General features: G+C 46.4%; 1 protein-coding gene across 37 annotated transcripts in view; it reads left to right on the top strand.

Annotated features, from left to right (window-relative positions):
• MAP7 (microtubule associated protein 7) overlaps positions 1 to 23,777 on the top strand; it is a 149,222-nt gene that overhangs the window by 90,295 nt on the left and 35,150 nt on the right. For 21 of the 37 annotated variants that reach the window (XM_070496546.1, XM_070496542.1, XM_044754265.2 and 18 more), the window contains 4 exons: positions 4,065 to 4,142; positions 18,456 to 18,619; positions 19,407 to 19,524; positions 23,029 to 23,139. In XM_070496546.1, coding sequence (XP_070352647.1) covers positions 4,065 to 4,142; positions 18,456 to 18,619; positions 19,407 to 19,524; positions 23,029 to 23,139 — 471 coding nt within the window. Of the gene's footprint in view, positions 1 to 4,064; positions 4,143 to 18,455; positions 18,620 to 19,406; positions 19,525 to 20,189; positions 20,277 to 23,028; positions 23,140 to 23,777 lie in introns of all 37 variants that reach the window. The other 16 variants (XM_070496540.1, XM_070496536.1, XM_070496543.1 and 13 more) reach the window with 2 other exon arrangements.

Genomic DNA, 23,777 nt, shown 5'->3' with positions numbered 1-23,777 from the left:
CCTCTTCCTTGCTCGCCGTCTGCTGCCCTCTGCCAAGTCTTTACAAGAGCCCCTGAAACTGCATTCTGCCTGGCGGTGTGTCGACAGATCTCCCTCACAGAGGAGCGCGGGAGCTGGAGTCTTCCAGCGTCTCTGTCCCTGCGTCCTGCCGTCCTGAGGGCCATGGTGTGGAAAGGGCCCCGGGTGGAGTCCAAGGCCTGGTTTGAAGCCTCAGCTCAACACTCGACAGTGCCATTTCCCTCAGCTTTCCCATTGGGAAAACAGGCACAGCAGCTCTTCGTTGAATGAATAAATGCCGGGCTCGCTCCTAGGACCATTGTGAGGAAGAGATGCTAACAGATGTGAAAGTGCCTTGTGAAGCGCAGAGCCCTGGCGGAAGTGGTAGCAGTCAAGCTCCAGGCAGCTCCTGAAGAGCCTGACAGCATGAGGGACTTTCTTGTCTTCAAGGCCTCTCTTTAGTTGAGGTTTCTGCGGGACAGGCCAGGTTTGTGCGTGTTGGCACAGACAGGACATGACGGCACTGGCGTCCGCTCTGGCAGCGGCCCCGCTCTCTGGCCCTCGTGGAAGGAGATGGAGCGCAGGACGCAGGTGTGGGCGCTCTTGCACTGACGCTCTGCTTCTCGTGAAACTTTCCTTCTGAGAGTTGGTCATTGATTTTATTCTAACAACGTGAGATCTGATGGGCACCTGGAATTTCTCCACGTCCAGTTATTTCCTCCACCTTGATTTCCTTCCAGGGAAAAGGGATATGAGGGTGGAAATGAGAGGGAGACAAAGAATTACAGAAAATTCTCTGTCCTTGAAACTAGTCAATTGCATTTTTACCTTTCTGAAAACTGATCTTTAAAGATAATTTTTATCAGTTTTTAGTTATTGAAACTTAAAGTTTCAATTGCTAGCATTTACAGTTTTTGAAGTCTGTTATCAAATATGAGATTGCTATTGGTCTGCCCCCTGGTGCAGGTTGATGGCAGGTTAGAGGCTCTGAAGGTTGGCTAAGGCTCTTTGCTCATTCATTCATTCAGTGAACACTTCGGGAAGATGCTGCTTCCACCAGGTGCAGCCCTGGGCCCTGGGAGCCCAGCCGGGTGCGAAACCCACCAGCTTTGGCTCCTCCCCACACCTGTTTACAGCCACCTTTAATCTGCCACAGGCATTATTGACATTCCAGCACCAAAGGGACTTTCTTACTGATGTCATCAGAAGGATGGACACAATTTAAATTGAGTACCTTTTTCACTCTACAATTCAGTATTTTCTAGTGCCAGGTTCCCAAACCAACCAAAATCATCCAGCAAATCACAATCTCAGTGTATCTTGCACTTTATAAGTGTTCAGTAATTCTTTACTCCCTGAGATCTAATTCCAAATGAAAAGTGATTACCATTTCAGTGCTGGTCTCAGAGAAGGCGGGTGGGAGCCGCTGTGCTTTTGTAAGCATTGGCCTTATTTACGGTGTTTAACTCATGTCCTTGTGTAGTGCTATGCACGGCCTTGTTCCTCGTGTATTGTGTTACCACACGGAGTGTGGTTTGTTGCCTGTGAAGAGCATAATTTTCATATGAAATGATAGCACAGAAATCAGGCAAGCTCCGCCCTGTCCCGCACTGCCGGTTTCCCACTGTGCATCTAAAAGCAAGCGTCACGTCGCATAGTTGGCCATTTCCTCCTCCCTGCAGGACCCTGGTCACCGATTCGGCCTCACAGGGTTGGCTTGAGGGGAAGAGGGTGGCGGGGTGGTGAGTGTGTGTGTCCCCTTTGTTGTTATTAAGACCTTCTTTTTAAAACTTTGTGCGAAATTTGTCACGTACTTGAAAGTAAGCTGGAAACGTCACATACTTCATATTCTCTTAATAGAGTTTATCAATATAATTTAAAGTAATTAAATTCTATAGATTTTATGTAATGTGCTTATATGGCTTTTATAAGTAAAGTTGATTTGCAAGTTTTATAATTAAATAAGTTTTTACCAGTGAGTAAACCTCGTTATTTAAGGAATTTTTTAAGTGATAAGTAGTTGTTAAAAGTCTTTCTTCCAACTTCATTTTGGCTTTTGCTCTCAGATCATCCTTTCTTCAGAATACCGTTTTGCTGTGTCAGTCGTTTCCTTTTACCAAAAACAAATGACAGCAAAACCCGCCACATGGCCCTTAACCAAGCACCCGAGGGGGCGTCCACACCCACTTTCTTGTGTCGGGAGAAAACCTTTTGGGCCAGGGCCCATATTTTCCTACAGAAAAAATATTTGAAACCTCATAAATGATAGGTAACTCTGAAAAATAATCATCATAGTGATAATTCTGTGAGGGGGTCGCATCACCAACTTTTTAAAAACCGCGCGCTAATGCAGTAAGGCGTGAAGTGCCGGCCCGTCTGCCCCCGAGGCGCCCGCCGGCCTGTAGGCTCCCCCTGGCCTCCACAGTGTCGCTCCCTGAGTGTGCAAGTTCTGTGACAGGCCTGTGGGCGCAGGGCCTCTAAATGCATGGAGGAGGTGCCACCACGTGTCTCTAATGTTCCAGTGGGATTCTGTTTTCAACGTGAGATGTGAGAATTGTGATGTCAGTTAAGTAGAGGGGAAATACGGCCTATTTCAAGTGTAGTTATTATCAGCATCGTCATTATGTTGCTTTTTGTATATTAACAGGCAGAACAAGCCCAGTAGTGTCGCCCTCGGCTGGAAGCCCCCAGTGACGTCTCACCAGAGTGTAACTCAAAGTCCCCAGCAGGCCCCGAGGCTCTGGCCCTATCACGTGCTGATCTCACTCTGCTCCAGTGGCTTGGGTCTCCCTGTTGTTTCTTGAACACGTTAGGTACTTGCAACCTCAGGGCCTTTGCACTTGCCTTTCATCTCCTGGAATGTCTGCAGGGGTAGCTCCCTACCCTCCATCAGGTGTTTGCACCTAAAAGTCACCATGACAGTTAGACTTCCCGGGGCCACTGTCGGCATGTTAAACGTCCCCTTCCTGCCGTTCACAGTCCCCTTTATTGCTTCGTTGTCTCTTTAGCATTTATCTCAGTCTCATGTTCTGTATGTCTTACTTATTTATCCTGCTAATTAAATTTTCCCTGAGTTGAAAGCAAGCCCCATTTGGTCGGTGGAGGTTTCTGTCTTTCTGTTGACTGCTTCCTCTCTAGCACGTGGACAGCCTGGGCACCACAGTGTGCAGGGTGAGCACCGAGTGAGTGACTCTCCTGAGACTGTCACGTGCTGGGCACGCGCTAGAGCTGTTAGAAGTGTTATTTTATTAAATCCTTACAGCGATGGGAGATGGGTTCTGTTTTATCCTCATTTTGTAGGTAATAAGTGAAAACCCATGAAACCCATGGCAGAGCTGAAGGTTGGAGAGGTGGGTAACAGCCCAGTTTACACAGCGAGTGAGGACAGCACAGGGCTCGAGCTCAGCCTGGCCAGAGCAGGGCTCAACGTCTCGCTGGTGAACGTGTGTTCAGTGTAAATTCACTTAGCTCTCTGCTTGTTGTGAAGGAACAGACTTTCTCAGCATAAAAATAGTGGAAGTTCAGTAGCTTTAGGAACACAAAACATCATACATATTTTTTGATGAAAATAGCCAAAAGGTTACTGTTACGTTATATTTGTACATAATGGGTTTTTTTTTTTTTGGCTGTGCCTCTTTTTTTAAAATTTTCTTCCAATTTTATTGAGATATAATTGACACAAAGCACTGTGTAAGTTTACGGTGGACAGCATAATGACTCGACTCACATCTGTTGTGAAATGATTACCCCAGTACGTTTAGTTAACATCCGTCATCTCATATAGATACAAAAAAAGGGTTTTTTTTCCTTGTGATAAGAGCTCTTAGGATCTACTCTCTTGTATCATGTTTATAAATAGAATAAAGATGCTTGAGCAAAAACGCTTGGGAATTCTCAGAAAAATTGTGATCAAGCGTGTTGCTGACACTGCAGCCCCGCGTCTAATTGTCGGAAGACGTGTGGGGATGTCTCATCCGTCAGTCGCTGCACAGCAAGGTGTTCATCGCGCATGTCTCTATGACCCCTTCTTTAACCTGCTGCTCCTCTGTGTTCTCCTCTCGTTTCAGACCCCCCGCCTGTGCTGCGCGTGGATGACCGGCAGCGGCTGGCCCGGGAGCGCCGTCAGGAGCGAGAGAAGCAGCTCGGTACCCTCGCCTCGTTGGTCTTTCGGGGACCCTAGGGGGGAGGTTCCTTCTCCTCTAGGATGGTGGACAGACAGACGGATGGTGTGGTGGTGGCCGTGCTCTGTCTGTTGTGTGCCCTCCCCAGTTCACAGCTTCCTTGTGAAACAGAGTTTAGTATGAGAGAAGCATGGGACTGAATTTTCAGCAACAGGAAAGTCCTGCCCGGGATTAGGGTCGTTTTCACTGCCGCTTGTATCGTGGTCACGGTTGGCTGTGGCAGTGGACGAATGTGTCTGTAGAGGCAGAATGGCTCAGCTCACATTTTACACCTAAAATGATATGAGCACATAGAGCATATGGCTCTTTTTATGTGAACAGTTAGGAGCCTGTGCGCTGCCAGGTGCGTCCTGCTTTCCGTGTTAAAATAATGCTGCCATTGAACGCGTAGACAGATGCGGCCAGTACGCTGCCTGGAAAAGCACGAGCCCTAGGGCTGAGCGTCTGATTTTCCTTCTGCTGCCTAAGGCCCTCGCAAAAGGTGAGCAAGTGCAGTGTTTGCCACACGACCCCCTCGCCAGCAGAGTCATGGGAAGAGCTCCCCAGGAGGCCGAGGCCAGAGCTCTCCGCAGTCACCGTCCTCCAGAACATAGAGCGAGGACGCTGCCGCCACCTCCTCCTCACTTGCATGTCGTTTGTGCAGAGTTGCTAAACAGGAGCCTCTCCTTGTGCGCTTTGGGAAGATGAGTGTCTGCTCCACGTGGCTCCGAGTTTGCAGGGTCTGGGTAGTTTAAGACTAGAGCCAACTTAGGTTGCCACAGTCTTTCCAGCGCATGACCCCTAACTTTTCTAGAGTTCAAGTGCGTTTTGTTGAGTTAATGTTTCCACTGGGGAGCCCAGCTCCTCTATCGCATCTCTTTTTTTATTCTTATTCAAGAACCCAAATTTGTGAAATTCACTGGAAGCTGGTTTTCAAGAGTCTGTTGACGTTATTTACAGTCTTCCGACATGCTTCTGTCTGTCCCTTGCCATCATGGTCGTATGAGGTCGTTTCTTCTGCTGCCAGGGTTTTTTCCACACAGATTTCAGTGACTTGCAGGAAGTGGACAGGCTGCATTGTTTTCTGTGCATACAGTTGGAGTCACTGTCCCTGACAGTGTCCTGCGGCTGGTAGGTTCCCGGGGAGCAGGGCTGTCTGTGGCCTCGAGGGTTCCCTCTTTCCTGGAATGCTCTACAGTCTGGAGCTTTTCTTCCGTGAACTGTGCCCACGGCTCCCTAGTCAGGGCTGCTTTGACAAGTGGATCAGAACTGAGAAAGGGGGAAAAGGAAGAGATTCCAGATGAGCAAAAAGAAGGAACTGACTCCTGTTCTGGGGTGGTTGGTATTTGGGCTGGTTTTGGATACATGCAGGAATTAGCACTCCTGCCTCCCCTCTCTCGTGCCCTCCGCATCCCAGCATCCCACCCGCTGGGTCAGGTCTCACACTGTTAACGTCTCCTTAGAGCTGGAATGCAGACTCACATCTGCTTGAGGAAGAGCAGCTCCTGAGGGTCAGGACACGACTCCTTTATGATTCAGATCCCATCGGGAGTTAGCTTTGACACATTAACACACACCTTTCCGTTTGGGTTTCTGTGTCCTTCCAAGCCAAGCGTTGTTAGTTTGTTTTGTGGAAAATATGAATATGCTGGTCAAACAAAAGTGATTTCACTTCTTATGTTATAAGGTTGTAAGACCCAGAGCTTTGAGCCTGCAAATTCTCCCTACAAATTGCCCGGCTTTGTGTGTCAAGGGGCTAGATTTTTTTCTTAAGATGTAGCCACATATTTCAGTTCGTATCGTTGGTGCAGAACATGGCTCGTTAATTTGTGTATTCAGACGTTTCGTTGGCCAGGTACAGTGTTAAAAGTGAGTAAAGGCTGAGATGCAGCCCTCAGGCTGCCTGCACTCTAGACAAAGACATGGGCGGCATCGAAGGAGTGTGCATGAGGGGTGCTGAGGACCCACAGGAGCCCCTCCCCCACCTGGGGCTGTCAGGTGCCACCTGAGCTTCCAGCTGGAGGATGAAGGGGAGTCATATGGGGGCAGAAGAACAGGGACTGCAGGGCGGTGATGCAGGGATGGGTGGAAAAGGCGTTTGGTGACAGACCCGGCTGTGACTCAGATTGTCAATGGCTCTAAGTGATCTTCAGATTATTGTACTGTCCTATTATCACAACTTGACTTTTTTGGTGAGCCAGCATATAATGTGCAGAGTTTTTCTCTTTCTTCTTACCCCTGCCATGGTAAATATCATAATTTTTCTTAATTCTGACCTCACCTGTTTTTTTGTTATTGAAAATCATAATCTTAATGAAATACAATTCTAATTTTTATTTTTTCTTTGTACTAATTGCATTTGCTCTTTAAATTCTAAAACAACATCTTTTTGCCTGTTCTTTTCCACTTAGACTGTCATGGTGGACACTAAGTCGTGAGAGGGTTCCTTCAGTCTTCCTAAATACACAAACATACGTGCAAGTGCACATGCAAACGTTTGTAAAAGAGTCATCTAAAATCCAGCGTGTCATTTAAGCTGTCCCTTAGAACACATAAGGGTGATTGCTGAAAAGTCTTTAGTCCTCAGAGAAAATCCAAGAGCACACCTGACGAGCTCCCCATAAACTGTGCTCTGCAGAAGCTGCAGTGGCAGTGGGATATTTGAAGAGGGGCGCTGTCACTGAATAGCAGATCCTTGGACCGTGCTCTTTTGAAAACAAAAAACAATTGGTAATACCAACTGTTACCAAGCTTTCAAACTTTAAAATTTTCCAAGTTAAAAAACAATTGGGATACATTCCAGAAATTCCAACAAAGCAAAGTTTAAAATGATTGGCCGGTGAAGTTGATGGTTCACTGTTGGATGTAGGTTGAAATTAACATTGAAATCATTAAAGATTTTTTAATCCACATTTTTTATAAAGCAAGGCGGAAAAGGAGAGTAAAGGTCTTTCTGTTTTGTTTTTGCTGGTGTATCGTATTTGTACTGTTTTGCAAATGAGAGGAGCTATTAATAACTTTCTGAGGGTTAAATCTCGGAGTCGTTCTTTAATGCTCTTGTGGTGGGATTATGCCATGCGCCTGCCTTCTACACTGTCTTTCAGTTTATCACGTGAAGTCAGGCATAGCTCTTCTGTCTGTCTGCTGGAGCGTATATACCCTGAAAGCTGTGGTTTTCTGCCTTAGCTGCTTTACACGTGGAGCAATCTCTCAGCCACTGTTTCAGCTGATTCTGTCCAGGCCATTCCTTCAAATTCCCTTCTCTGGACTTCTGCATCTTTCTCACTCTCTCTTCTAAGCTTCGATCGTGTTTTTCTCTGGGCGGGGAATCGTACTTGTTCTCCTGGTTTCAGCTCTCCTTTTCCGATGGTCTGGGTTCCACACTTACAGCCACTCAGAGGACAGCAGATGCCTTCCTCTTATCAAAACTCAACTTCTCTTCCACTCAACTGTTCACCAGCTTTCACTGTAAAACTGACTCCTCTGGGTAATGTCTGTGTCCAAATCAATTGTACCAATATTTCTCTGGCCCCAAGAAATTATTTCTTTCGGCTGTTTTTGATGGTTCTGCTGTTGGTAGAGGCTCTGGCATCTTTCTGACCACGCAGTTTAGCAATCGGATCTCTTGCAGAATAAAGCATTCTCTCTTTTGGTGGCCCAAACTTGTGCACTGACTCGTCTCTACCCTGGCCTGTGAGCTGCTCATAGCCACCAGTAGTCAGTCTGGACTCAGCCTGCTCCTCTAGCTGGGGCTTCAGCTGTCTCTAGCCCGGTGTGTAGGTGAAGTTGCCACACTCTATCCCTAAATCCATTTAGTCTCAAGACTAGCTGACCTCTGTCTACAGCATAAATCTCAACTCCATGCCTTTAAATTTGCTGCCTCTGCTGTCATCCTAGACCAGGCCTTAATAAATTTTTTTATCTTAATCATAAACTGTCTGTTGGGTGCCCTTCATTCCTCCAGCCCCGTCTCAGTTAGTACCACTCCTTCTTTCTAGGCTTCTAGTCTTCGTGATCTTTCCCCTCTAGGAAATTGTATCGTTTTCTCACTGTGTATTAGATCGGGTGTCGTATTTTAGCTCATTCTAGTGCTGTCTTATCCTCTACTGAACTTTTCCTAATGGATTATATATAACTCCCTGGTTGTGTGTATTTTAAGCTTTTAAAGGGTATGACCATAGTTTTCTAATTCTTTATATCCCAATACATCCCAAAGCACTAAGTATAAAACAGAGGTGTAATAAATGTTAGCTGACTTTTCCTGATTATATTCTAGTCTTTAAATATTATTAATAAATAATAATAATGTCTGAGCACTAACTATGAGCCAAGCAATGTTCTGAACACTTCACTGTGTATTATCACATTAAGTAGCAAATTAACACAGTGGTTATACTTATGGTGTGGGCCTGCCATAGATGCTAATGTAAGTTGTTTTAGAATGCCCTTTGTTTTATTTTTAAAATATATTGTGATAATTTAGCATAGGAAGGAACTGAGAGAATATAGAAAACTGGAGTAGTTAATAGACCCTTTTTTCTTTGTGCTATATCGCTACTTAAGCATGATTTTAATATGTAGAGGATCACCAAGATCCAGTTAAATTCCTCCATGAGTGGAGATGCTGTGAGGGAGAGAGCCATCCCTGTGCTCTGGGTGCGGGTGGTGGACCAGTGGAGACGCTGTGAAGGAGAGAGCCATCCCTGTGCTCTAGCTGTAGCTGGTGGATCTTCTGGAGTTTCAGAGCTGGGCATGTATCGGACCCTCTTGTGGAGGCGAGGCTGTTCTCCTACCTCCTACAAGTGAGGTGCCCGGGTGCTGTGCTCACTCTCCACTTACACACAACAGGAGGGGAAGAGGGGAGTGTGGAGCAGTTGGTGACATGTTTTCAAGAAAATTTCATGGCATTGATCATTTGTTAGCCTCGGACTCCATTAAGAGTAATTCTGTTTGAACTTAGAATAGATCCTGTTTACTAATTTCTCTTCAGAGACTTTTCCAAGGCTCAGAGCATGTAGAATTTATGCAGCAGTATAAATTTTTGACTCTAGGTAGCTTAAAGTGAAGCTAACCATCTCCTCTCTCTTTTTTTTTTTTAAACTCTTTCATGCTACTTTAATTCGTGTATTCATTCAACTAACATTTAATGTGTGGTTACGTTGATCCAGCGATTCCGCAGATACTGAAATGAAAGTGGTCAGTTTCCTAACCGCCTAGAATTTGCACAGCTCTGCCCTCCGCCTGGAAGGTTGCTCTGAGCTGTCCCCGTGGTTGTTGCCTCTCCTCCTGCAGATGTTGCTTAAGTGCCGTCTGTTCAGTGAGGCCTTCCCGACCCCTCACTCACACACGCGGCTGCCCCAGCCTGCACGCTCTGGTTCCCTCCATGTCGCTGTCAGCGTCAGAGTACCTGCATGTTTTGCTTGTTTACTGTCTGCCTGCCCTCCCTGGAACGCAGGCTCCATGAGATAACAGGCTTGTGTCCTCCTTTCATTTCCGTAGCCCAGTACCTAGAGCTGGGCCTGGCACAGAGTCGGTGTCCATAAGTTGCTTGCGGACTGTTGCATGAATGTACGCCTGTGCATTTTAGCATAAGCAGAGGTGAACGCAGCAGGATACTGCCATTGAGCTAAGACATTACCAAATTACTGGGTCATACCTGCCCTTACAGTAGCTCAAACAAGTCTTAAATGCTTAAGCATTTTCTCAGTTAGATGAGCAAGGACACAAAGGTAATCTATAGAATAGTTGTGCCTTGAAACTGCTTTTTGTTCAGAGATGTTGTAAAACTGAGTCCTACAATATGTTGACAAAGTTCGAGAGACTGTTGCCGGGCCGTTTAGCAGACAGATGGTCTCCTGTGTTTAGGGAGATGCAGGCTTTCCCTTTTTGAAAATGACAGAGATTAAGTTTGAAGTATTGCTGTGTATTCGTAGTTGCATTCCCAACTGCGCTCTCTGGGATTCTGTAAAATCATGAAAGATTATCAAAGAATTTTATCATTGACTCATCTAGCTCTTGAAGAAAAATCTGAACTTATAAAATCTATCATTCAATTGGTTCATACTGGGTTTGTAGCTAAGTTCAAAGCTGCACAAGAAATCTATCATAATGTCGTATATTAGAAACAACAAGATAATATAAAAAGGATTTTGACCTTCAAACAAGTGTCGGTTAAATTATATGTAACCGATTAGAGTCGTCAGTGAAGCTGCCCCTGATTCCACACGTCACATTATGGGACTCGGGCAGTCACTGGTTTTGACGAGACTAACCACAAAAAACAGGGGCTTTGGGAAAGCAGTCGTCTGTGCAGTTTCAGTGCCTAAAACTGATAGATCTGTGGTCAAGCTTGGCATCCAGTCACCTAGAGTTGTCACTTAATGAACATAGTGTTCAAAAGCTCCTAAGGCGGCCGGGCAGGTTGTGAACAGCTAAGGGATCTGGTGCGCCCCATGGAAGGGGTGTGGACGTGGGCACACACCAGAGCCGCTGAACCGTGAGTCAGCTCGGGGTAGGTGGCTCCGAGGCCGGGGCTTTAATGAGATGAATCATCGCGACTAAACACCATTCTTTGTTTCTCACGAGTTTACTCTGCCTTTGAGGCTGAAGATCAAAAGATCTTAATACCTGGAAAGTAAGAGGTCTTGTTAACAGATGATGGTAAAGGCCGAGAGTGGCATCAGAAGATGAGATCCTCACTTTGGATGACCACCCTGTCCCGATCTACAGGAGGGTCTTAGTCGTGGGGAGGTGTTCCAGGTCATGTCTTTAGCATAATGGCTCATTGTTGGCCTCTGGAGTCAGACAGTCGAGAGTGGGAGTTCCAGTTCCACGCTGACGTCTTGTGAGCTGGCAGGCAGCTTTCCTCGCTCCTCAGGCCTCAGACTTCTCGTCGTAAAGTCAGTTTAATAGCAGAGTCTACCTCATAGAGTGGCTGTGAAGATAGTGCTGTAAATCGCTCGTGTCAGCACAAAGTAAGAGCTGGAGACATCTCCTGATGATGCTGGAGACAGAGATGAGGATGGGAGCTCACGTGATTCCACAGATGCTGACTTGGATGCCTGGGACCGGGGAAGCTAGGGGGAGCTGCAGAGAGGGGCACCGGTGCTTCCTGGTCCGGCAGGGGGGGGCTCGGTAAGGCAGCCAGGTGGAGAGGGGGCAGCATTCTGTGAGGACGGACAGTGGGGCGGGGCTGAGGCAGTAACAAGAGGATCCTGGACCTGATGGTCGCCACAGTTGGGGTGCAGGGTCATGTGTATGAAGGTGCGTGATCATGCGGCCTGTCTAAGGAGTTGAGCAGGGAGCAGCGGGGAGCTGACAGGTTTTCATGCAGGACCATGACATCAGTTGGGTTTTGGGGGAAGATGTCTCTGAGAACAGTATGGATGTGGTGTAAAGAGGAGGAAGACTAAACCTCAGAAGAAGTGAGAAAGGAGTGAGGCTTAAACACAGGAGTTACAGAAAGGTTGGAGCGAGACACTGAGTGTGAGAGACGGCTCAGGTGCAGGCTCGGTTGTCGGCTATGTGGAGCTGGGCTGGAGCGTGTGTGAGGGAGAAAGTGGGAGACCCAGAGGAGTCTCACTCTGCAGACCCCGTGGGGGTTGTGAGTCTGGAATCAGACGTGGAAGACACAGTGGCCCTGGGTTGAGGTGGGACAAATATGCAGATACTGAGTGAGGTTACGTGGTGGCTGCCGGGGCTGTCGGGTGGGATCAGGCAGCAGACGGGAACGTGCAGTGCAGTGTGTTGAGAAGACGGGCTTTGGGGTCAGAGTGCAGCTCTGCCGCTTCTGGACCAGGTCGCCTTGGGAGAGCTGTTCACCTCCTTTGGGTTTTCTCCTCACTTGGTCAATTCCGTTGTGTCTGGTAGTAATGTTCCTATGTTTATTACGTTCTTGTTTTCATTTGCTTGGTGGCTGTTGGCTCATTCTTGCTTCTAGTGCTTCCTTTGACACTGTTTTAGGTTTGTTTCTTTTCAACAACGTAACTGGGTGTTTGTTTTTGGCCTGCTCTGGAAGTCTCAGTCGTAACGAATAGGCTTGATTTTGTTCCTTTTAGCTTGTCTTTTAGACTTTGTTTTCTCCCTTGTTGTGGGAGGGGCTGGGCGGGTGGGGTGTCAGGGCTGGAGTGATGCGGGATGCAGGACTCGGCTTCTCGAGGGTGACGTTGTGCTGTGAGTGTCCACACGTTGGTGGGAAGCTTTTCCTTCCCGTGTTTTGACCATTAAATGAAATTCGTCTTTCCCATACAGATGCTCGTATTTTTCCGCTCCGCAGCCCCCTTCCTAGGGTTGATGAGCTCGGTTAAGCCATTAGATTCCTTTTTTCCCCAAGAATTATTATTTAGCACATATAGTCAATCACTGTTTTCACAGCAACATGAAAATGAAATTTATTTGAATGTAAGTAATGACAGTAATTATTGAGATAAAGGACAAAGATTAAAATTTAACATTCAAAGTCAAAACAAAAAGAAACCTGATATAATCCCACACGCATCCTCCAAGGTAAACGGAGAAACCGAGTCCTGGGAGTTAGCTGAAAACGCCCTGGATAACATCTTGTCCCACTCTTCAGTTTAGAACTCGGTCAGGCGAGCTGATTTTCCCAAGGTCACACAGAATTAGTGGCAGAATTAAGACCTGTTTTCTGATTCTTCATGCTGCTGCTGGCTGCCCTGGTGCCCGAGTTACCTGCAGCCTCTTCCTGTCTTTGCATATCTGGATGTGAAGCTGACGCAGCTGCTGTGTGTGGCTCAGAGGCTCCTGCTCACCCTGCTGTCTTCTCTGACTGTTGCGCTTCTTTCCTTCACGTGGTGCTGAAATGTTCTCCGCCCGCACAGGCGTGAGCTGCTCAGAGGACCAGGCTGGGCACTCCAGTGGGACAGGGACGGAGGGTCTGCCGGCCCGGGCTACACGTCTGAGCGCTCTGTCGTCCCTGCGTTCTCCCGTCTGAGCGCTCTGTCGTCCCTGCGTTCTCCCGTCTGAGCGCTCTGTCCTCCCTGCGTTCTCCCGTCTGAGCGCTCTGTCCTCCCTGCGTTCTCCCGTCTGAGCGCTCTGTCCTCCCTGCGTTCTCCCGTCTGAGCGCCCTGTCGCCCCTGTGTTCTCCCATCAGCTGCGTTCTCTCCGCAGCAGCAGGACAGGAGTTGGTGTGATGGTCATGCAGACGCACTTGCTGTGATCACCTGCGTGTGCCGAGTCCCTGCTGTGGCCGTGGCGCTGTCCCACCGTGGGCCCACCCAGCCACCTATCGCGACGTGGGGCCATAGCAGTTTGAGGGAACAAGACCACAGAAATCACCTTGCTTGTTGGCACATGACTGGTAAGGGGCAGGCCTGGGGGTGGACCCAGGTTCCTGGGAGGCACAGCTTGTGCCCCACCTACTAGGTTACCCTGCCTTTCGTGGAAGCTGCTGCTAGCACAGGAGTCCCTGTCGTTTCTAAATGGAGTCCAGAGGGATAGCGTGGCCCTGACACACTGCTGTAGTGTCTTCACAGTGTTGATCCTGGTGGCAGCAGCTCAGAGGTGGCACCGACTTGTCAGTGTCCATTATTTCAGGGACTCGTGTATTTTTCCTTTCATTTTATATTTTGATCCCACAGTCCAAGGGAAAATCATAACTTCACAAAAGTAAAGGTTAATAATATTCATCACGCTTCCTTTTCTGGACAGGCTGTTCTTTTATAGAGCTGCCTCTGTAAAATTAGTGATCGTTAAAGGTTTAAATACTGAATGAGTTTTTGTGTCAGTCTGCTCAGGCCGCCATAACGAAATGCCGTAGGCTGCGCGGCTTAAAGAACAGAAGTGTATTTTCTCCCAGTTCTGGAGGCTGGAAGTTCCAGACCAGGTTCTAGTAGGTTCCGCTTCTGGTGAGAGCTCTCTCCCCGGCTTCAGACGGCTGCGTTGTCGTCACGTGGTCTCTCCTCTGTGCTTGGAGAGGGGGAGAGAACTCACCCATGGCCCTTCCTATAAGGACACTAGTCCTATTGGGTTAGGGCCCCACCCTCATTACTTCATTTAACCCTGACTACCTCTTACGGGCCCGTCTCCAAATACAGTCTCACTGAGCGTTACACCTTCAAGATAAGAATTGGCGGCCAGGGGAGCGGGGGGGGGGGGACACACTTCAGTCCATAGCAGTTGTTGATTTTTTTTCTTGTGTTCCAAAAGTCTCATTTCTTCTTTTGGTGGGGTAAGGAGGATTGGCTCTGAGCTAACCTCTGTTGCCAATCTCCCTCTTTTTGCTTAAGGAAAATCGTTGCTGAGCTGACATCTGTGCCAATCTTCCTCTATTTTGTGTGTGGGATGCCACCACAGCGTGGTTTGTGAGCAGTGTGCAGGTCCGTGCCTGGGATCCAAACCTGCAAACCCCAGGCTGCCAAAGTGGAGCATGTGAACTTAACCACTACGCCACCTGGCCAGCCCCAAAAGTCTCATTTCTTAATGAGAAAACACAAGACTTTGACATTATCTGTCATCCTTAGAGAATATTTTAAATAACTAAACCTCTTAGAATAAATTAACCTTCAATTCTTATTAAAATATTGAGCTATTTTACGTGTTATCCTCCAGTTAAAAAGTTGGCATGGTCAGTAGTCGGCAGCAGTCCTCGCAGCCCCAGCGCTCTGCAGAGAGGTGGGAGTGGTGCTCGCCATTTGGGCATCGTCTGCCTCGTCTCTAGATGACGTGTGTAACAGGGACAGGTGTGTGAAGATGGCTCTGCCGTCGGGTCTCCACCTCCAGGTAGAAAATAAAACTGGAACTCAAGAGTTTGACAGATAAAGAAATATTCTTCCTTTAAAGGGTTGTTTGGGGTAAAACTAATTATTATTGTAATAATATCTAGCCCTGTTGTGATTTATAGCACAACCTTTAGAACTACCTTTAATTTCTGAATTGAAATGATGGTGATGACAAAGATGGCAGTAACTGCTAATATTTACTGAGTGTTTACCAAGTGCAGAGAACTAGTCTATGTTAAGTGTAATTTTTCTTTTAATCCTCACAGTAAATCAGTGAGGAAGGTCCTATATTTATGCACAATTTACCCTAAAGAAGCGTTGCACAGGGAGGTTCAGTAACTTGCCCAAGACCACACAGTTAGGGGTGATTGAATCAGGAATAATCATTACGGCCCTTGGATGTGTTCAAGTTGTGAAGGGCACTATAGAGAGTGCAAAGAAAAGAAAAAAGCTTTGCTACGAGAAATCAGAACAGAAGACGTGCTAAGATTTGTGGCTGATGTCGTGAGACAGCAGGAGCCAGGAAGAGGAGAGGCTCCTGCAGAGACCTTGAGGTCAGCGTCCCCCCAGGTGCCATCAGGGGACCGCTTGTCTTAGATTCACCTGGGGTTTTGTTTTTTTAATGCAGATCACTGGGCCCCATCCTAGAATTAGGAAATCTGGACATGAGGGTTAGAGCCCAGGAATATACATTTTAAATAGTAAACTCTCCCCCTGTACCCGCCCTTCCAAAGGTGATGCTGAAATACATTACAATCAGTCACGAGGCTGCTGCCTGAGAGGCTGGATCTGTTTGGACAGAACAGGACGGCAGCCTTCCCACAGGGCGACACCAGGAGCAGAGGTGCGGGCGCAGGGTTCGTTTGGGGGGTGTAGTAAGGAGACTGCCAGTAGGTATGTTAAGGCCAAGTTTAGGCAGGTCTCTAGAAATCAGGAGAGTTTAAATTTAACGAGGAAATAGCCACAAATATTCACGAGCAAGAAAGTAGCCTGATGGAAAACATTAAGGAAAATTAATCTGCAAATTAATCAACTCTTATTTTACAAATTTGACCTTAATTTTTTAACACATTTTCTTAATATCTCATAAGCACCTGTACTTCTTATTTTGTCTTTCTGGCTTGCAGGTCTCTTACAGGAAAGGAATACATTGTGTTCATAAACATCCTCAAAGAATCTGAAGTTTTCCTCAAATTGGGGTATAAAAGTCAGACTACGTGGTTTGAAAGCTAAGAGTTAAGAAATAGACGTATCATCCTGCAGATCCACGGGTTTCAGGGAATAAATCTGTTCTTTTTTCTGCCTCTGACTCTCATCTGTTGTTGGTGGGAGTATAAATTGTTGTGACCGCCACAGAAGATAGTATGACAATATCTATCACAACTTTAAATGTATATTCCCCTTGGTTCAGTAATTCTGCTTCTACACAGAGGCCACAGAGATGCTCAGACATCCACACAGTTTCAAGATAGCACAGTGATGTCTCTCAGGGTCTGAATTGATAAAATATTGTAAGTGATTTAGATAACCCACCGATGAGTGTCTGGTTATATGCAGTAAGGTATGAGACATGGAACATTGTATGGCCATGAGAAGATTGCTAGATTAGTGTTTCATGTGTTGACATGGAAGGATCTCTAAGATATATTTTGGGTGAAAAAAGCAAAATGCAGAACTGTAGGTTTCCTGTGCTACAGGATACAGGCTCCACATTGGTAACAGGTGAAGCTGGACTGCACGAAGAGGCCTCGTGTTAGAGTAAGGCCTTCAGTTCAGCCTTTTAATATTTCGTGTTGTTTAGGCTTTGACAGAATCTATCACTGTAAGTCCACCTTCGTAAGTGAATGAAAATGTGTAGCGTCATTAAAAGCCTGCCAGTGAGACAGTGTCACGTGGAAAATGCACAGGCATTACATACGGATGTGTACCCACTGTAAGTGCGTCCTCAAAGGTGTCGGAATCCTCCTCTCCGTCTGTTACTTCTAACGTGTGTTCTCTTCTCTCTTTTTTTTTAAAGATTGGCACCTGGGCTAACAACTGTTGCCAATCTTTTTCTTTTTTTTTCTGCTTTATCTCCCCAACCGCCCCCCCCCCCCCCCCGCCCCGTACACAGTTGTATATCTTAGTTGCACGTCCTTCTAATTGTGGGATGTGGGATGCCGCCTCAACATGGCCTGACGAGCAGTGCCATGTCCACGCCCAGGATCCGAACCCTGGGCCGCCACAGCGGAGCGCCCGAACTTAACCACTCGGCCACAGAGCCGGCCCCTAACATGTGTTCTCATAGTGTTTTTTGTTCAGTCATTGACTAAATATTTACTGAGCATTTTTCTTAAAGAAAATTTCTGACTTGGGCCTGAGAATTTCTTTAGAACCATGGGCTTTCAAAATTGGAAGGAACCTTGAAGATCAATTTCCTCACTTCTTAGTCAAGAGAAACCTGAAATCCAAGTGGACGTGTCCAAGGTGGCACCCCATTGGCGGCAGAGCTGCCCAGAGAGCCCAGACCTCGCCTGCTGGTCCCTGGTTCTCTCACCTTGGGTTTGTCCTCTTCCTTCTCCTTCCACAAAAGTGGAATCAACTCAGGTCCCTTTCAGTAGATTTCTCTCCTCAGATGAGCAGCTTTGGGAAGATGTAATGGTAGCAGAAATGCAGAATCTTTAATATTAAACATTTAGAGGAAACGGAAATGTTCTGAATTTCTATCTTTTTCTCTTAAAAAGTAACGTTTTAATTTATATGCCATGAAGTGTCCTCAAGGTTTATGCTTTAAATTTCGTTTGGACACTTTTACCTACAGTATTAATAACTCGTGTTAAAGATGGTTTAGTCATCAGGGCTGAGGGAAACATCATATTTAAAAAGCTAGTTTTGTGGGGTATATTTTCCCCTAAAATGAGGAAAGAATGTGTATATGTGAAGAAGAAAAGCATTCCATCGCTGAACGACATTTTTCACTGAGCTTTCAATTTTAAGTCTTGTATGACTAGACTGTGAGCTCTGCAGACCAAGATCGGCCACGTGCGTGATCCCTCCCATCGCTTAGCGACTCCCCATGATAGCCCTGTGAGGCATTTCACGTCTTTTATCACCATCAGTCTTTGGGATTGTCTCCAAATCCTTAATGCTTTCAGAGAGCCCGTGCCATGCTGGGACACGGGACAGATGTAGCCGCAGCATTTCCATCTGGAGGATGTCACGTTTCTTAAAAAGACAGAGGCGGATGGTCTGTTGGTTTTGAGGACATTATATCCATATCAGAATGGAGACCAGAGCCTGTGATGTGCATTATTCTGGAGTAAGAATGTGACAACTAGAGGGCTGTGCGGGTTCCCAAAGAGCAGAATTCACTGCTGCTCCCGCCTCGTTGTGGGCATATTACATTAGGCCAAAAATCAACAGCGTACTTTTTCCTGAAAACTGAGGAAAGCGAAGCCCGTGCTTGGTTAATACAAAACAAGCGGGCTCACGTTTGTTCGATGAGGGCCATTTACACGAGCCGCACCGTTCCAGTGTCAAACCTGCCTGTGTTTGAATCCCCTCCTTTTTCTTCCTGAAGCTGCGAGAGAAATCGTCTGGCTGGAAAGAGAAGAGCGAGCCCGGCAGCACTACGAAAAGCACCTGGAAGAGCGGAAGAAGAAGCTGGAGGAGCAGAGGCTGAAGGAGGAGCGCAGGAGGGCTGCGGTGGAGGAGAAGCGGAGGCAGAGGCTGGAGGAGGACAAGGTGAGGACGCCGCCCCCTGGGAGGTGGGGAGGCTCGCCGAGTCAGGAGTGCAGCCCACTGCCCGGGAGACGGTCCACGCACGTGCCGGACGCACAGCAGGACCGTGTCAGAGGAAGCCGCTGCGCAGACGGTCCCGTGAGGGGAGATCGGCGTGGAAGCCGGGCGGGGAACCATGTGCTTGTTGTTGTCGCCACAGTGACTTTAAAAGTCCACGTCTGTGGTCTAATTTGTAACTTCTTTATGTTCCATCTGTCTATATGGACCACTCCAAGTAATTGGGTTTCCATAGGGCTTCACCATTTACAAACGTTTTCACATAGGTTGTCTCATTTCACCCTTACTCAACCCTTGAGTAAGTGTTAATATATCAGTTTTTGTAAACGTGGAATGGGTAAGTTACGCAAAGTCATACAACTCACTGTCATGGGGTCAGAATTACCCACATCCACAGATTCCAAATTCCATTTTCTTAGATGTGGTACCACACATATTTAGCATCTGTTTAAGCTAAGACCTCACTGCTGTGCTTATGTATTGATGAAAGCATCGCAGTCCAGTAGTAAATAAGAAAAGTCATTTTTTTAAGCACCTACCATATACTGAGGGCTGTGTGTGCAGGGACCCAGCGATTTCAGTAACCCTCCCAGGGTGATCTTGTTCTCCCCTTCAGGTGGGCTGTGGAGGTGCAGGCTGCAGTGTCAGTGGCACCTCTCGCTCCACTCTGCCTGAGCTGGGGAAGCCTCCAGCAGCCAGGCTGACTAATCCTCGCTCGCCTCTTCTGTTTAAGGAGCGCCATGAAGCTGTCGTACGGCGCACGATGGAAAGGAGCCAGAAGCCAAAACAGAAGCATAACCGGTGGTCATGGGGAGGCCCCCTCCACGGGAGCCCCCGCGCCCACAGTGCAGGTAAGCAGGCAGGGCCGGCTTTCAGACCAGCGCTGCCTCCCTGCACAGCCAAGGTGCCTTTTCTCTAAGTGTGAAAAGCAGAAATCCTGCTGAAATGATTAAACTGCAATCACAGCTGCTTCTAGTGTGTGAGGATGAGAGGGAGATGGAGGTAAGAAGATAGGTTCTCTCCCTTAACACAGGCTGCTTCTCTCGCTTGTTACAGAATTCCCTGAAGAGACAAATCTATGCAATGTTTCCAAGTAAACATGCTAGTTTCAGCTCTGCATTATTTTAAATAATTCATCTGCATAAGGGTTTCAGAAATATGGAACAGGTTAACCAGCTTTATCTTTTGCTCTGGAGGAATCATAGTACTGTTGGCTGATCAGAATCAATGCTCTGAGCTGATACTCTGACCCTCAAGTGTATGCAACACTGCTGCCCTGCGAGAGGCAGTGCAGGCTTCCAAACTAGAAGCGGTAGCAGTCTGAGCTGCTCCCGTGTTCCCTAGCGGACATAATCGTTCTGCAATTTGGACGGAGGGAGAGGGTTTATTTTTGTACTGTAAGTTCAGTACACCTTGAGTTTTATAGAGTGTGTCAGTTCTTTTTCATTTGTGTGAGTCTAATAAACTTTTTTTTTAATTTACGTTGAAAAACCATTGTCTTACATTCTGTCCCCAGGTGGTTTTGTTGAGTCGTCATTCACCCTTCTCGATTTAGCAGGCCTGGACCACCACGTCACGACTTTTGGTGGTACTAGAAAACCTGGTACTGACGTCCCTGTGGTTGCTGATTGCTTGCCCGTAGCTAGACCTCAGACTAGGGCCAGTGCATCGTAGCGGAACCACCACCATAGTCACGTGCATGCTTCAGATCCCGTTGCATAGACCAAGATCTGGATACAGCACAGTGTTTCTTAAGTGTGATGATAAAACTCAGGTGACTTAAAGGGGTTGAAATAAAGTAATTCCATATGTTTGCTTTCTCTTGAAATGATCATTTTGGGTAAAACCTTAAAACAATGTTTCTTAGCTAACCAATTACTTGGGATCCAGGTTCATCCAGTTTGGTTTTCTTTCCCCCATCAACACTGCTGTTGCCACTTTTAGTTTTAATCTAAGTAACTGTGGGTTTCTGTCTGTTTGCCCTGTTCTCTTTCCTTCCCACCGTCCAGTGTATCTTCTGTAACTCCTCTGTTTTAAAAAGTCTAAAAGTGGATTACCATAGCTTACTTTCCTGTGACAGTGAACCACACTGAAAGCTCTTTTTCTTGGCTCTTCACGACCCAGTGTGTGTGGTGGCGCCCATATCGAATCTGTGATCATAAAGATCGTTTACGAGTGAAGTTTCATCCTCAGGATAGCTCTGCGTATTTGTCCCATGTAGAAAAGCTGTCCTGGGATATATTTTTATACACTCACTTATTTTTTACTTGGCTTCGTGTTTTTCACATGTATGGCAGAAGTATACTCTGTTACTGATTTTCAGATGATTTTGAGGGGGAACAAATTGCTTAGCTGTAGTCCTTGCTCCCACACCCGGAGTTTAATGCTTGACTTTATTGCTGCTGCCCAGAGCCAGAGCAACCAGTGCTGTGTTGCTGAGCTGTCAGATGAAGGCGTTTTTATAAGGGCTGTGAATTAGAGGAAATGGCTGCTGTACCAGAACAGAGAAGTTTGAAAATAATGGGAATTTGCCAGACTTCTCAAAGGTCAAAATGATCTGCTGTGATCTTGAGAGCAGTGACCAGGCCTTACTCGTTCTGATACCTGTACTTCACACAGCGCCTGGCTCGCGATGTGTCTGCCGACTGACAGGTGCGTCCTAGAATTTAGATTCAATCCAGACTATAGCTGTGTATTGTCTGACTGCTCACACATCAACTAGCGCTAGTTCATAAAACTTTATACCTTTAAACCAATTCTCCATGAATCCTCTTGTGAATTTGTGTTTTGTTCTGTGAAAAAAAGAAAAGATTAAAAATTACTATATTAACTAATATAATAAATACATATTATGCCTTCATCATTTTAACTTCCGGGACAGGCCTGCATGTAGACAGATGTCCCCCAGCTAACGCATGACATATGAAGGGATACCAGAAAACGTACCACTGTGAAATCGCCGGGAGTGGCTTCTGTCCCTGTGCCCGGAGCCTTACGTCTCATCACTAAGACGTTCCTTTTGATAGTCTGCCCTCAGTCTTTTCTTTATGTTAGGGTTGCCCTAAGAGCCCATCAGTTAAGTGCAAATTTTGAGTCAGAGAACTGATGTCTTGGGTTTTCTTTAATAATTAAGTTGCTTCGACCACACAGGTGAGTGAGAAGACGGGGATGTCCAATGTTGGTGGAGACTTGTTCATCCCTGTACATGTAATATGGCCAGAAACGGTTATTCTGTGGGTGAGGTTCTCTGTGCAGTTTCTACTACCGAGGTTAGTCAGACGAGAGGGAGCTGGGATTTGAAGCCTCTCCCACAAGCAATATTTTGGGTTGCTTTTAGTTCTAGAAGAAGCTAACAATAGAAGATAAAACAGAATACAGCAAAACCCCTCCAACTTTGGCTCTTATAGGTCAGAACATCTACCTGCCTGCCAGATGAATGTAGTGGTGAGACTTTTAGGCCTTATGACATGCAGTTATTTTCAGGACACGTGACTTGTGCTAATGAGCATGGTTACAGCTTGGTCCACTGTGCAGACAGCAAAGTAACAGCTGATTTTTGCCGTTTATATGGCTATTTCTCTTCTGACTTGAAGAATGAGGCTAAAATTACTCAGCTGCGGGACAAACAGTCATATTATTCATAAACTTAAAGAACGAATTCTGATTTTCCTTATGCTGCCGTCAGTTGTGTCGGCAGCCGTGTAGGCTGATGCTATGTTTGTAAAGCACACTCAACTCCGTGTTACAGGCTCAGAGATGTGCTTACTAGGAGACCTTTGAAAGAGAAGTGCTATGGTGGCCATCCTTTCCACACCAGGAGAGTTCCCTTTTCTTTCTTTCTTTTTAGTCTTTTTTTCTGTGATGAACTTTAATGCCCGGGTGAAATGACCCTCTAAGCCACGGTCACAGCAGGCGCACAGGACTTGGCGTTCTTTTTGTGTGAGGGTTTCATTCTGCTTTACCAGCACTGTTATTGCCCAGGGTTCCGACTTTGGGATGTTGTGAATGGCTTCGCGTCTGTGGTCCCCTTTGCTCCGCAGCCTGTCTCCATGACTTTAGTTGCCCTCTGCTGCCGCCCTTTAGTCTTCATCCGTTTGTTGTGTGTAATAACAATATGCTTGAATTTCCTGGCTGAAAACTGGCGAGCTCAATTTTATTTTACCATGTAAGAAAAATGAATTTTATTTCTAGCCTTTAAGTTACCAGTAAAATATCCACTTAGAAAACTGTGCTGCTGTGAAAGATCTAGTAATAGAGCTGGAAGCATCCAGTCCTAGTTTTCCTTCCATCAGTGAAGTAGGAAGCGGCAATCCTGCATGCTGGCTGTCAATTAGCATTATCTCCATTTGTTTTAGATCCAGACAGGCGATCAGTTTCCACCATGAATCTTTCGAAACATGTTGATCCCGTCATTAGCAAGCGGCTCTCCTCTTCATCTGCAACTTTGCTAAATTCTCCAGATAGAGGTACAGTCAAAAGGAAAACAAAGTGTTCTGTTATTTACCTAATGCTTTTTTTCTGGATGTTTACAGATAAAAATAAGCATCTGAAGTTGCTTTCCCTACGTTTCTTAAATAGGAAGAAAAAAACTTCAGAGTAAAAAAGCAGTAAACGGCTGAGCAGCATTTTCCTTGCAACAAGAACGTTCTCATTTTAGAACTTGGCTGAGTGGTTTAGCGGGGATGAAAGTGGTGCTTCTCTCGACCTTTAGTAAATGCGTTCACAGCTCCAGCATCACCCACTTATCCACCAGCATGCAGACAGTCTTTGTCACGAACATCCATCTCACTTCCGTCACACTGTCCTTGACTTTCCGTCTGCACTCCGGACTTCCAGGCTTTGGCCTTCCAAAACACCTTTTGAAATGACTCATGTTGGTAGATTTCATTTTGCTAATGTGTTTCTCATTAACCAGACCTTTCTTACTGCATTTCTTGTGTGTGCGATTGGTTTTTGGCGTCCATTCATTTACTCTTAAGGGCTTTGGCCTAACTTCAAGAATACCATCTAAGTCTCCTAAAAATTTTAATAACTCGTAGTTCTCCCATTAACATTGTATTTGAATTTTGAGTTTTATTCATCCTGTGGATTTATAGTATGTGAA

Source organism: Equus asinus, chromosome 24, assembly GCF_041296235.1.
Source record: "Equus asinus isolate D_3611 breed Donkey chromosome 24, EquAss-T2T_v2, whole genome shotgun sequence".
In the NCBI taxonomy this organism is placed as follows: domain Eukaryota; kingdom Metazoa; phylum Chordata; class Mammalia; order Perissodactyla; family Equidae; genus Equus; species Equus asinus.
This window is presented reverse-complemented; position numbering and strand designations above follow the sequence as displayed.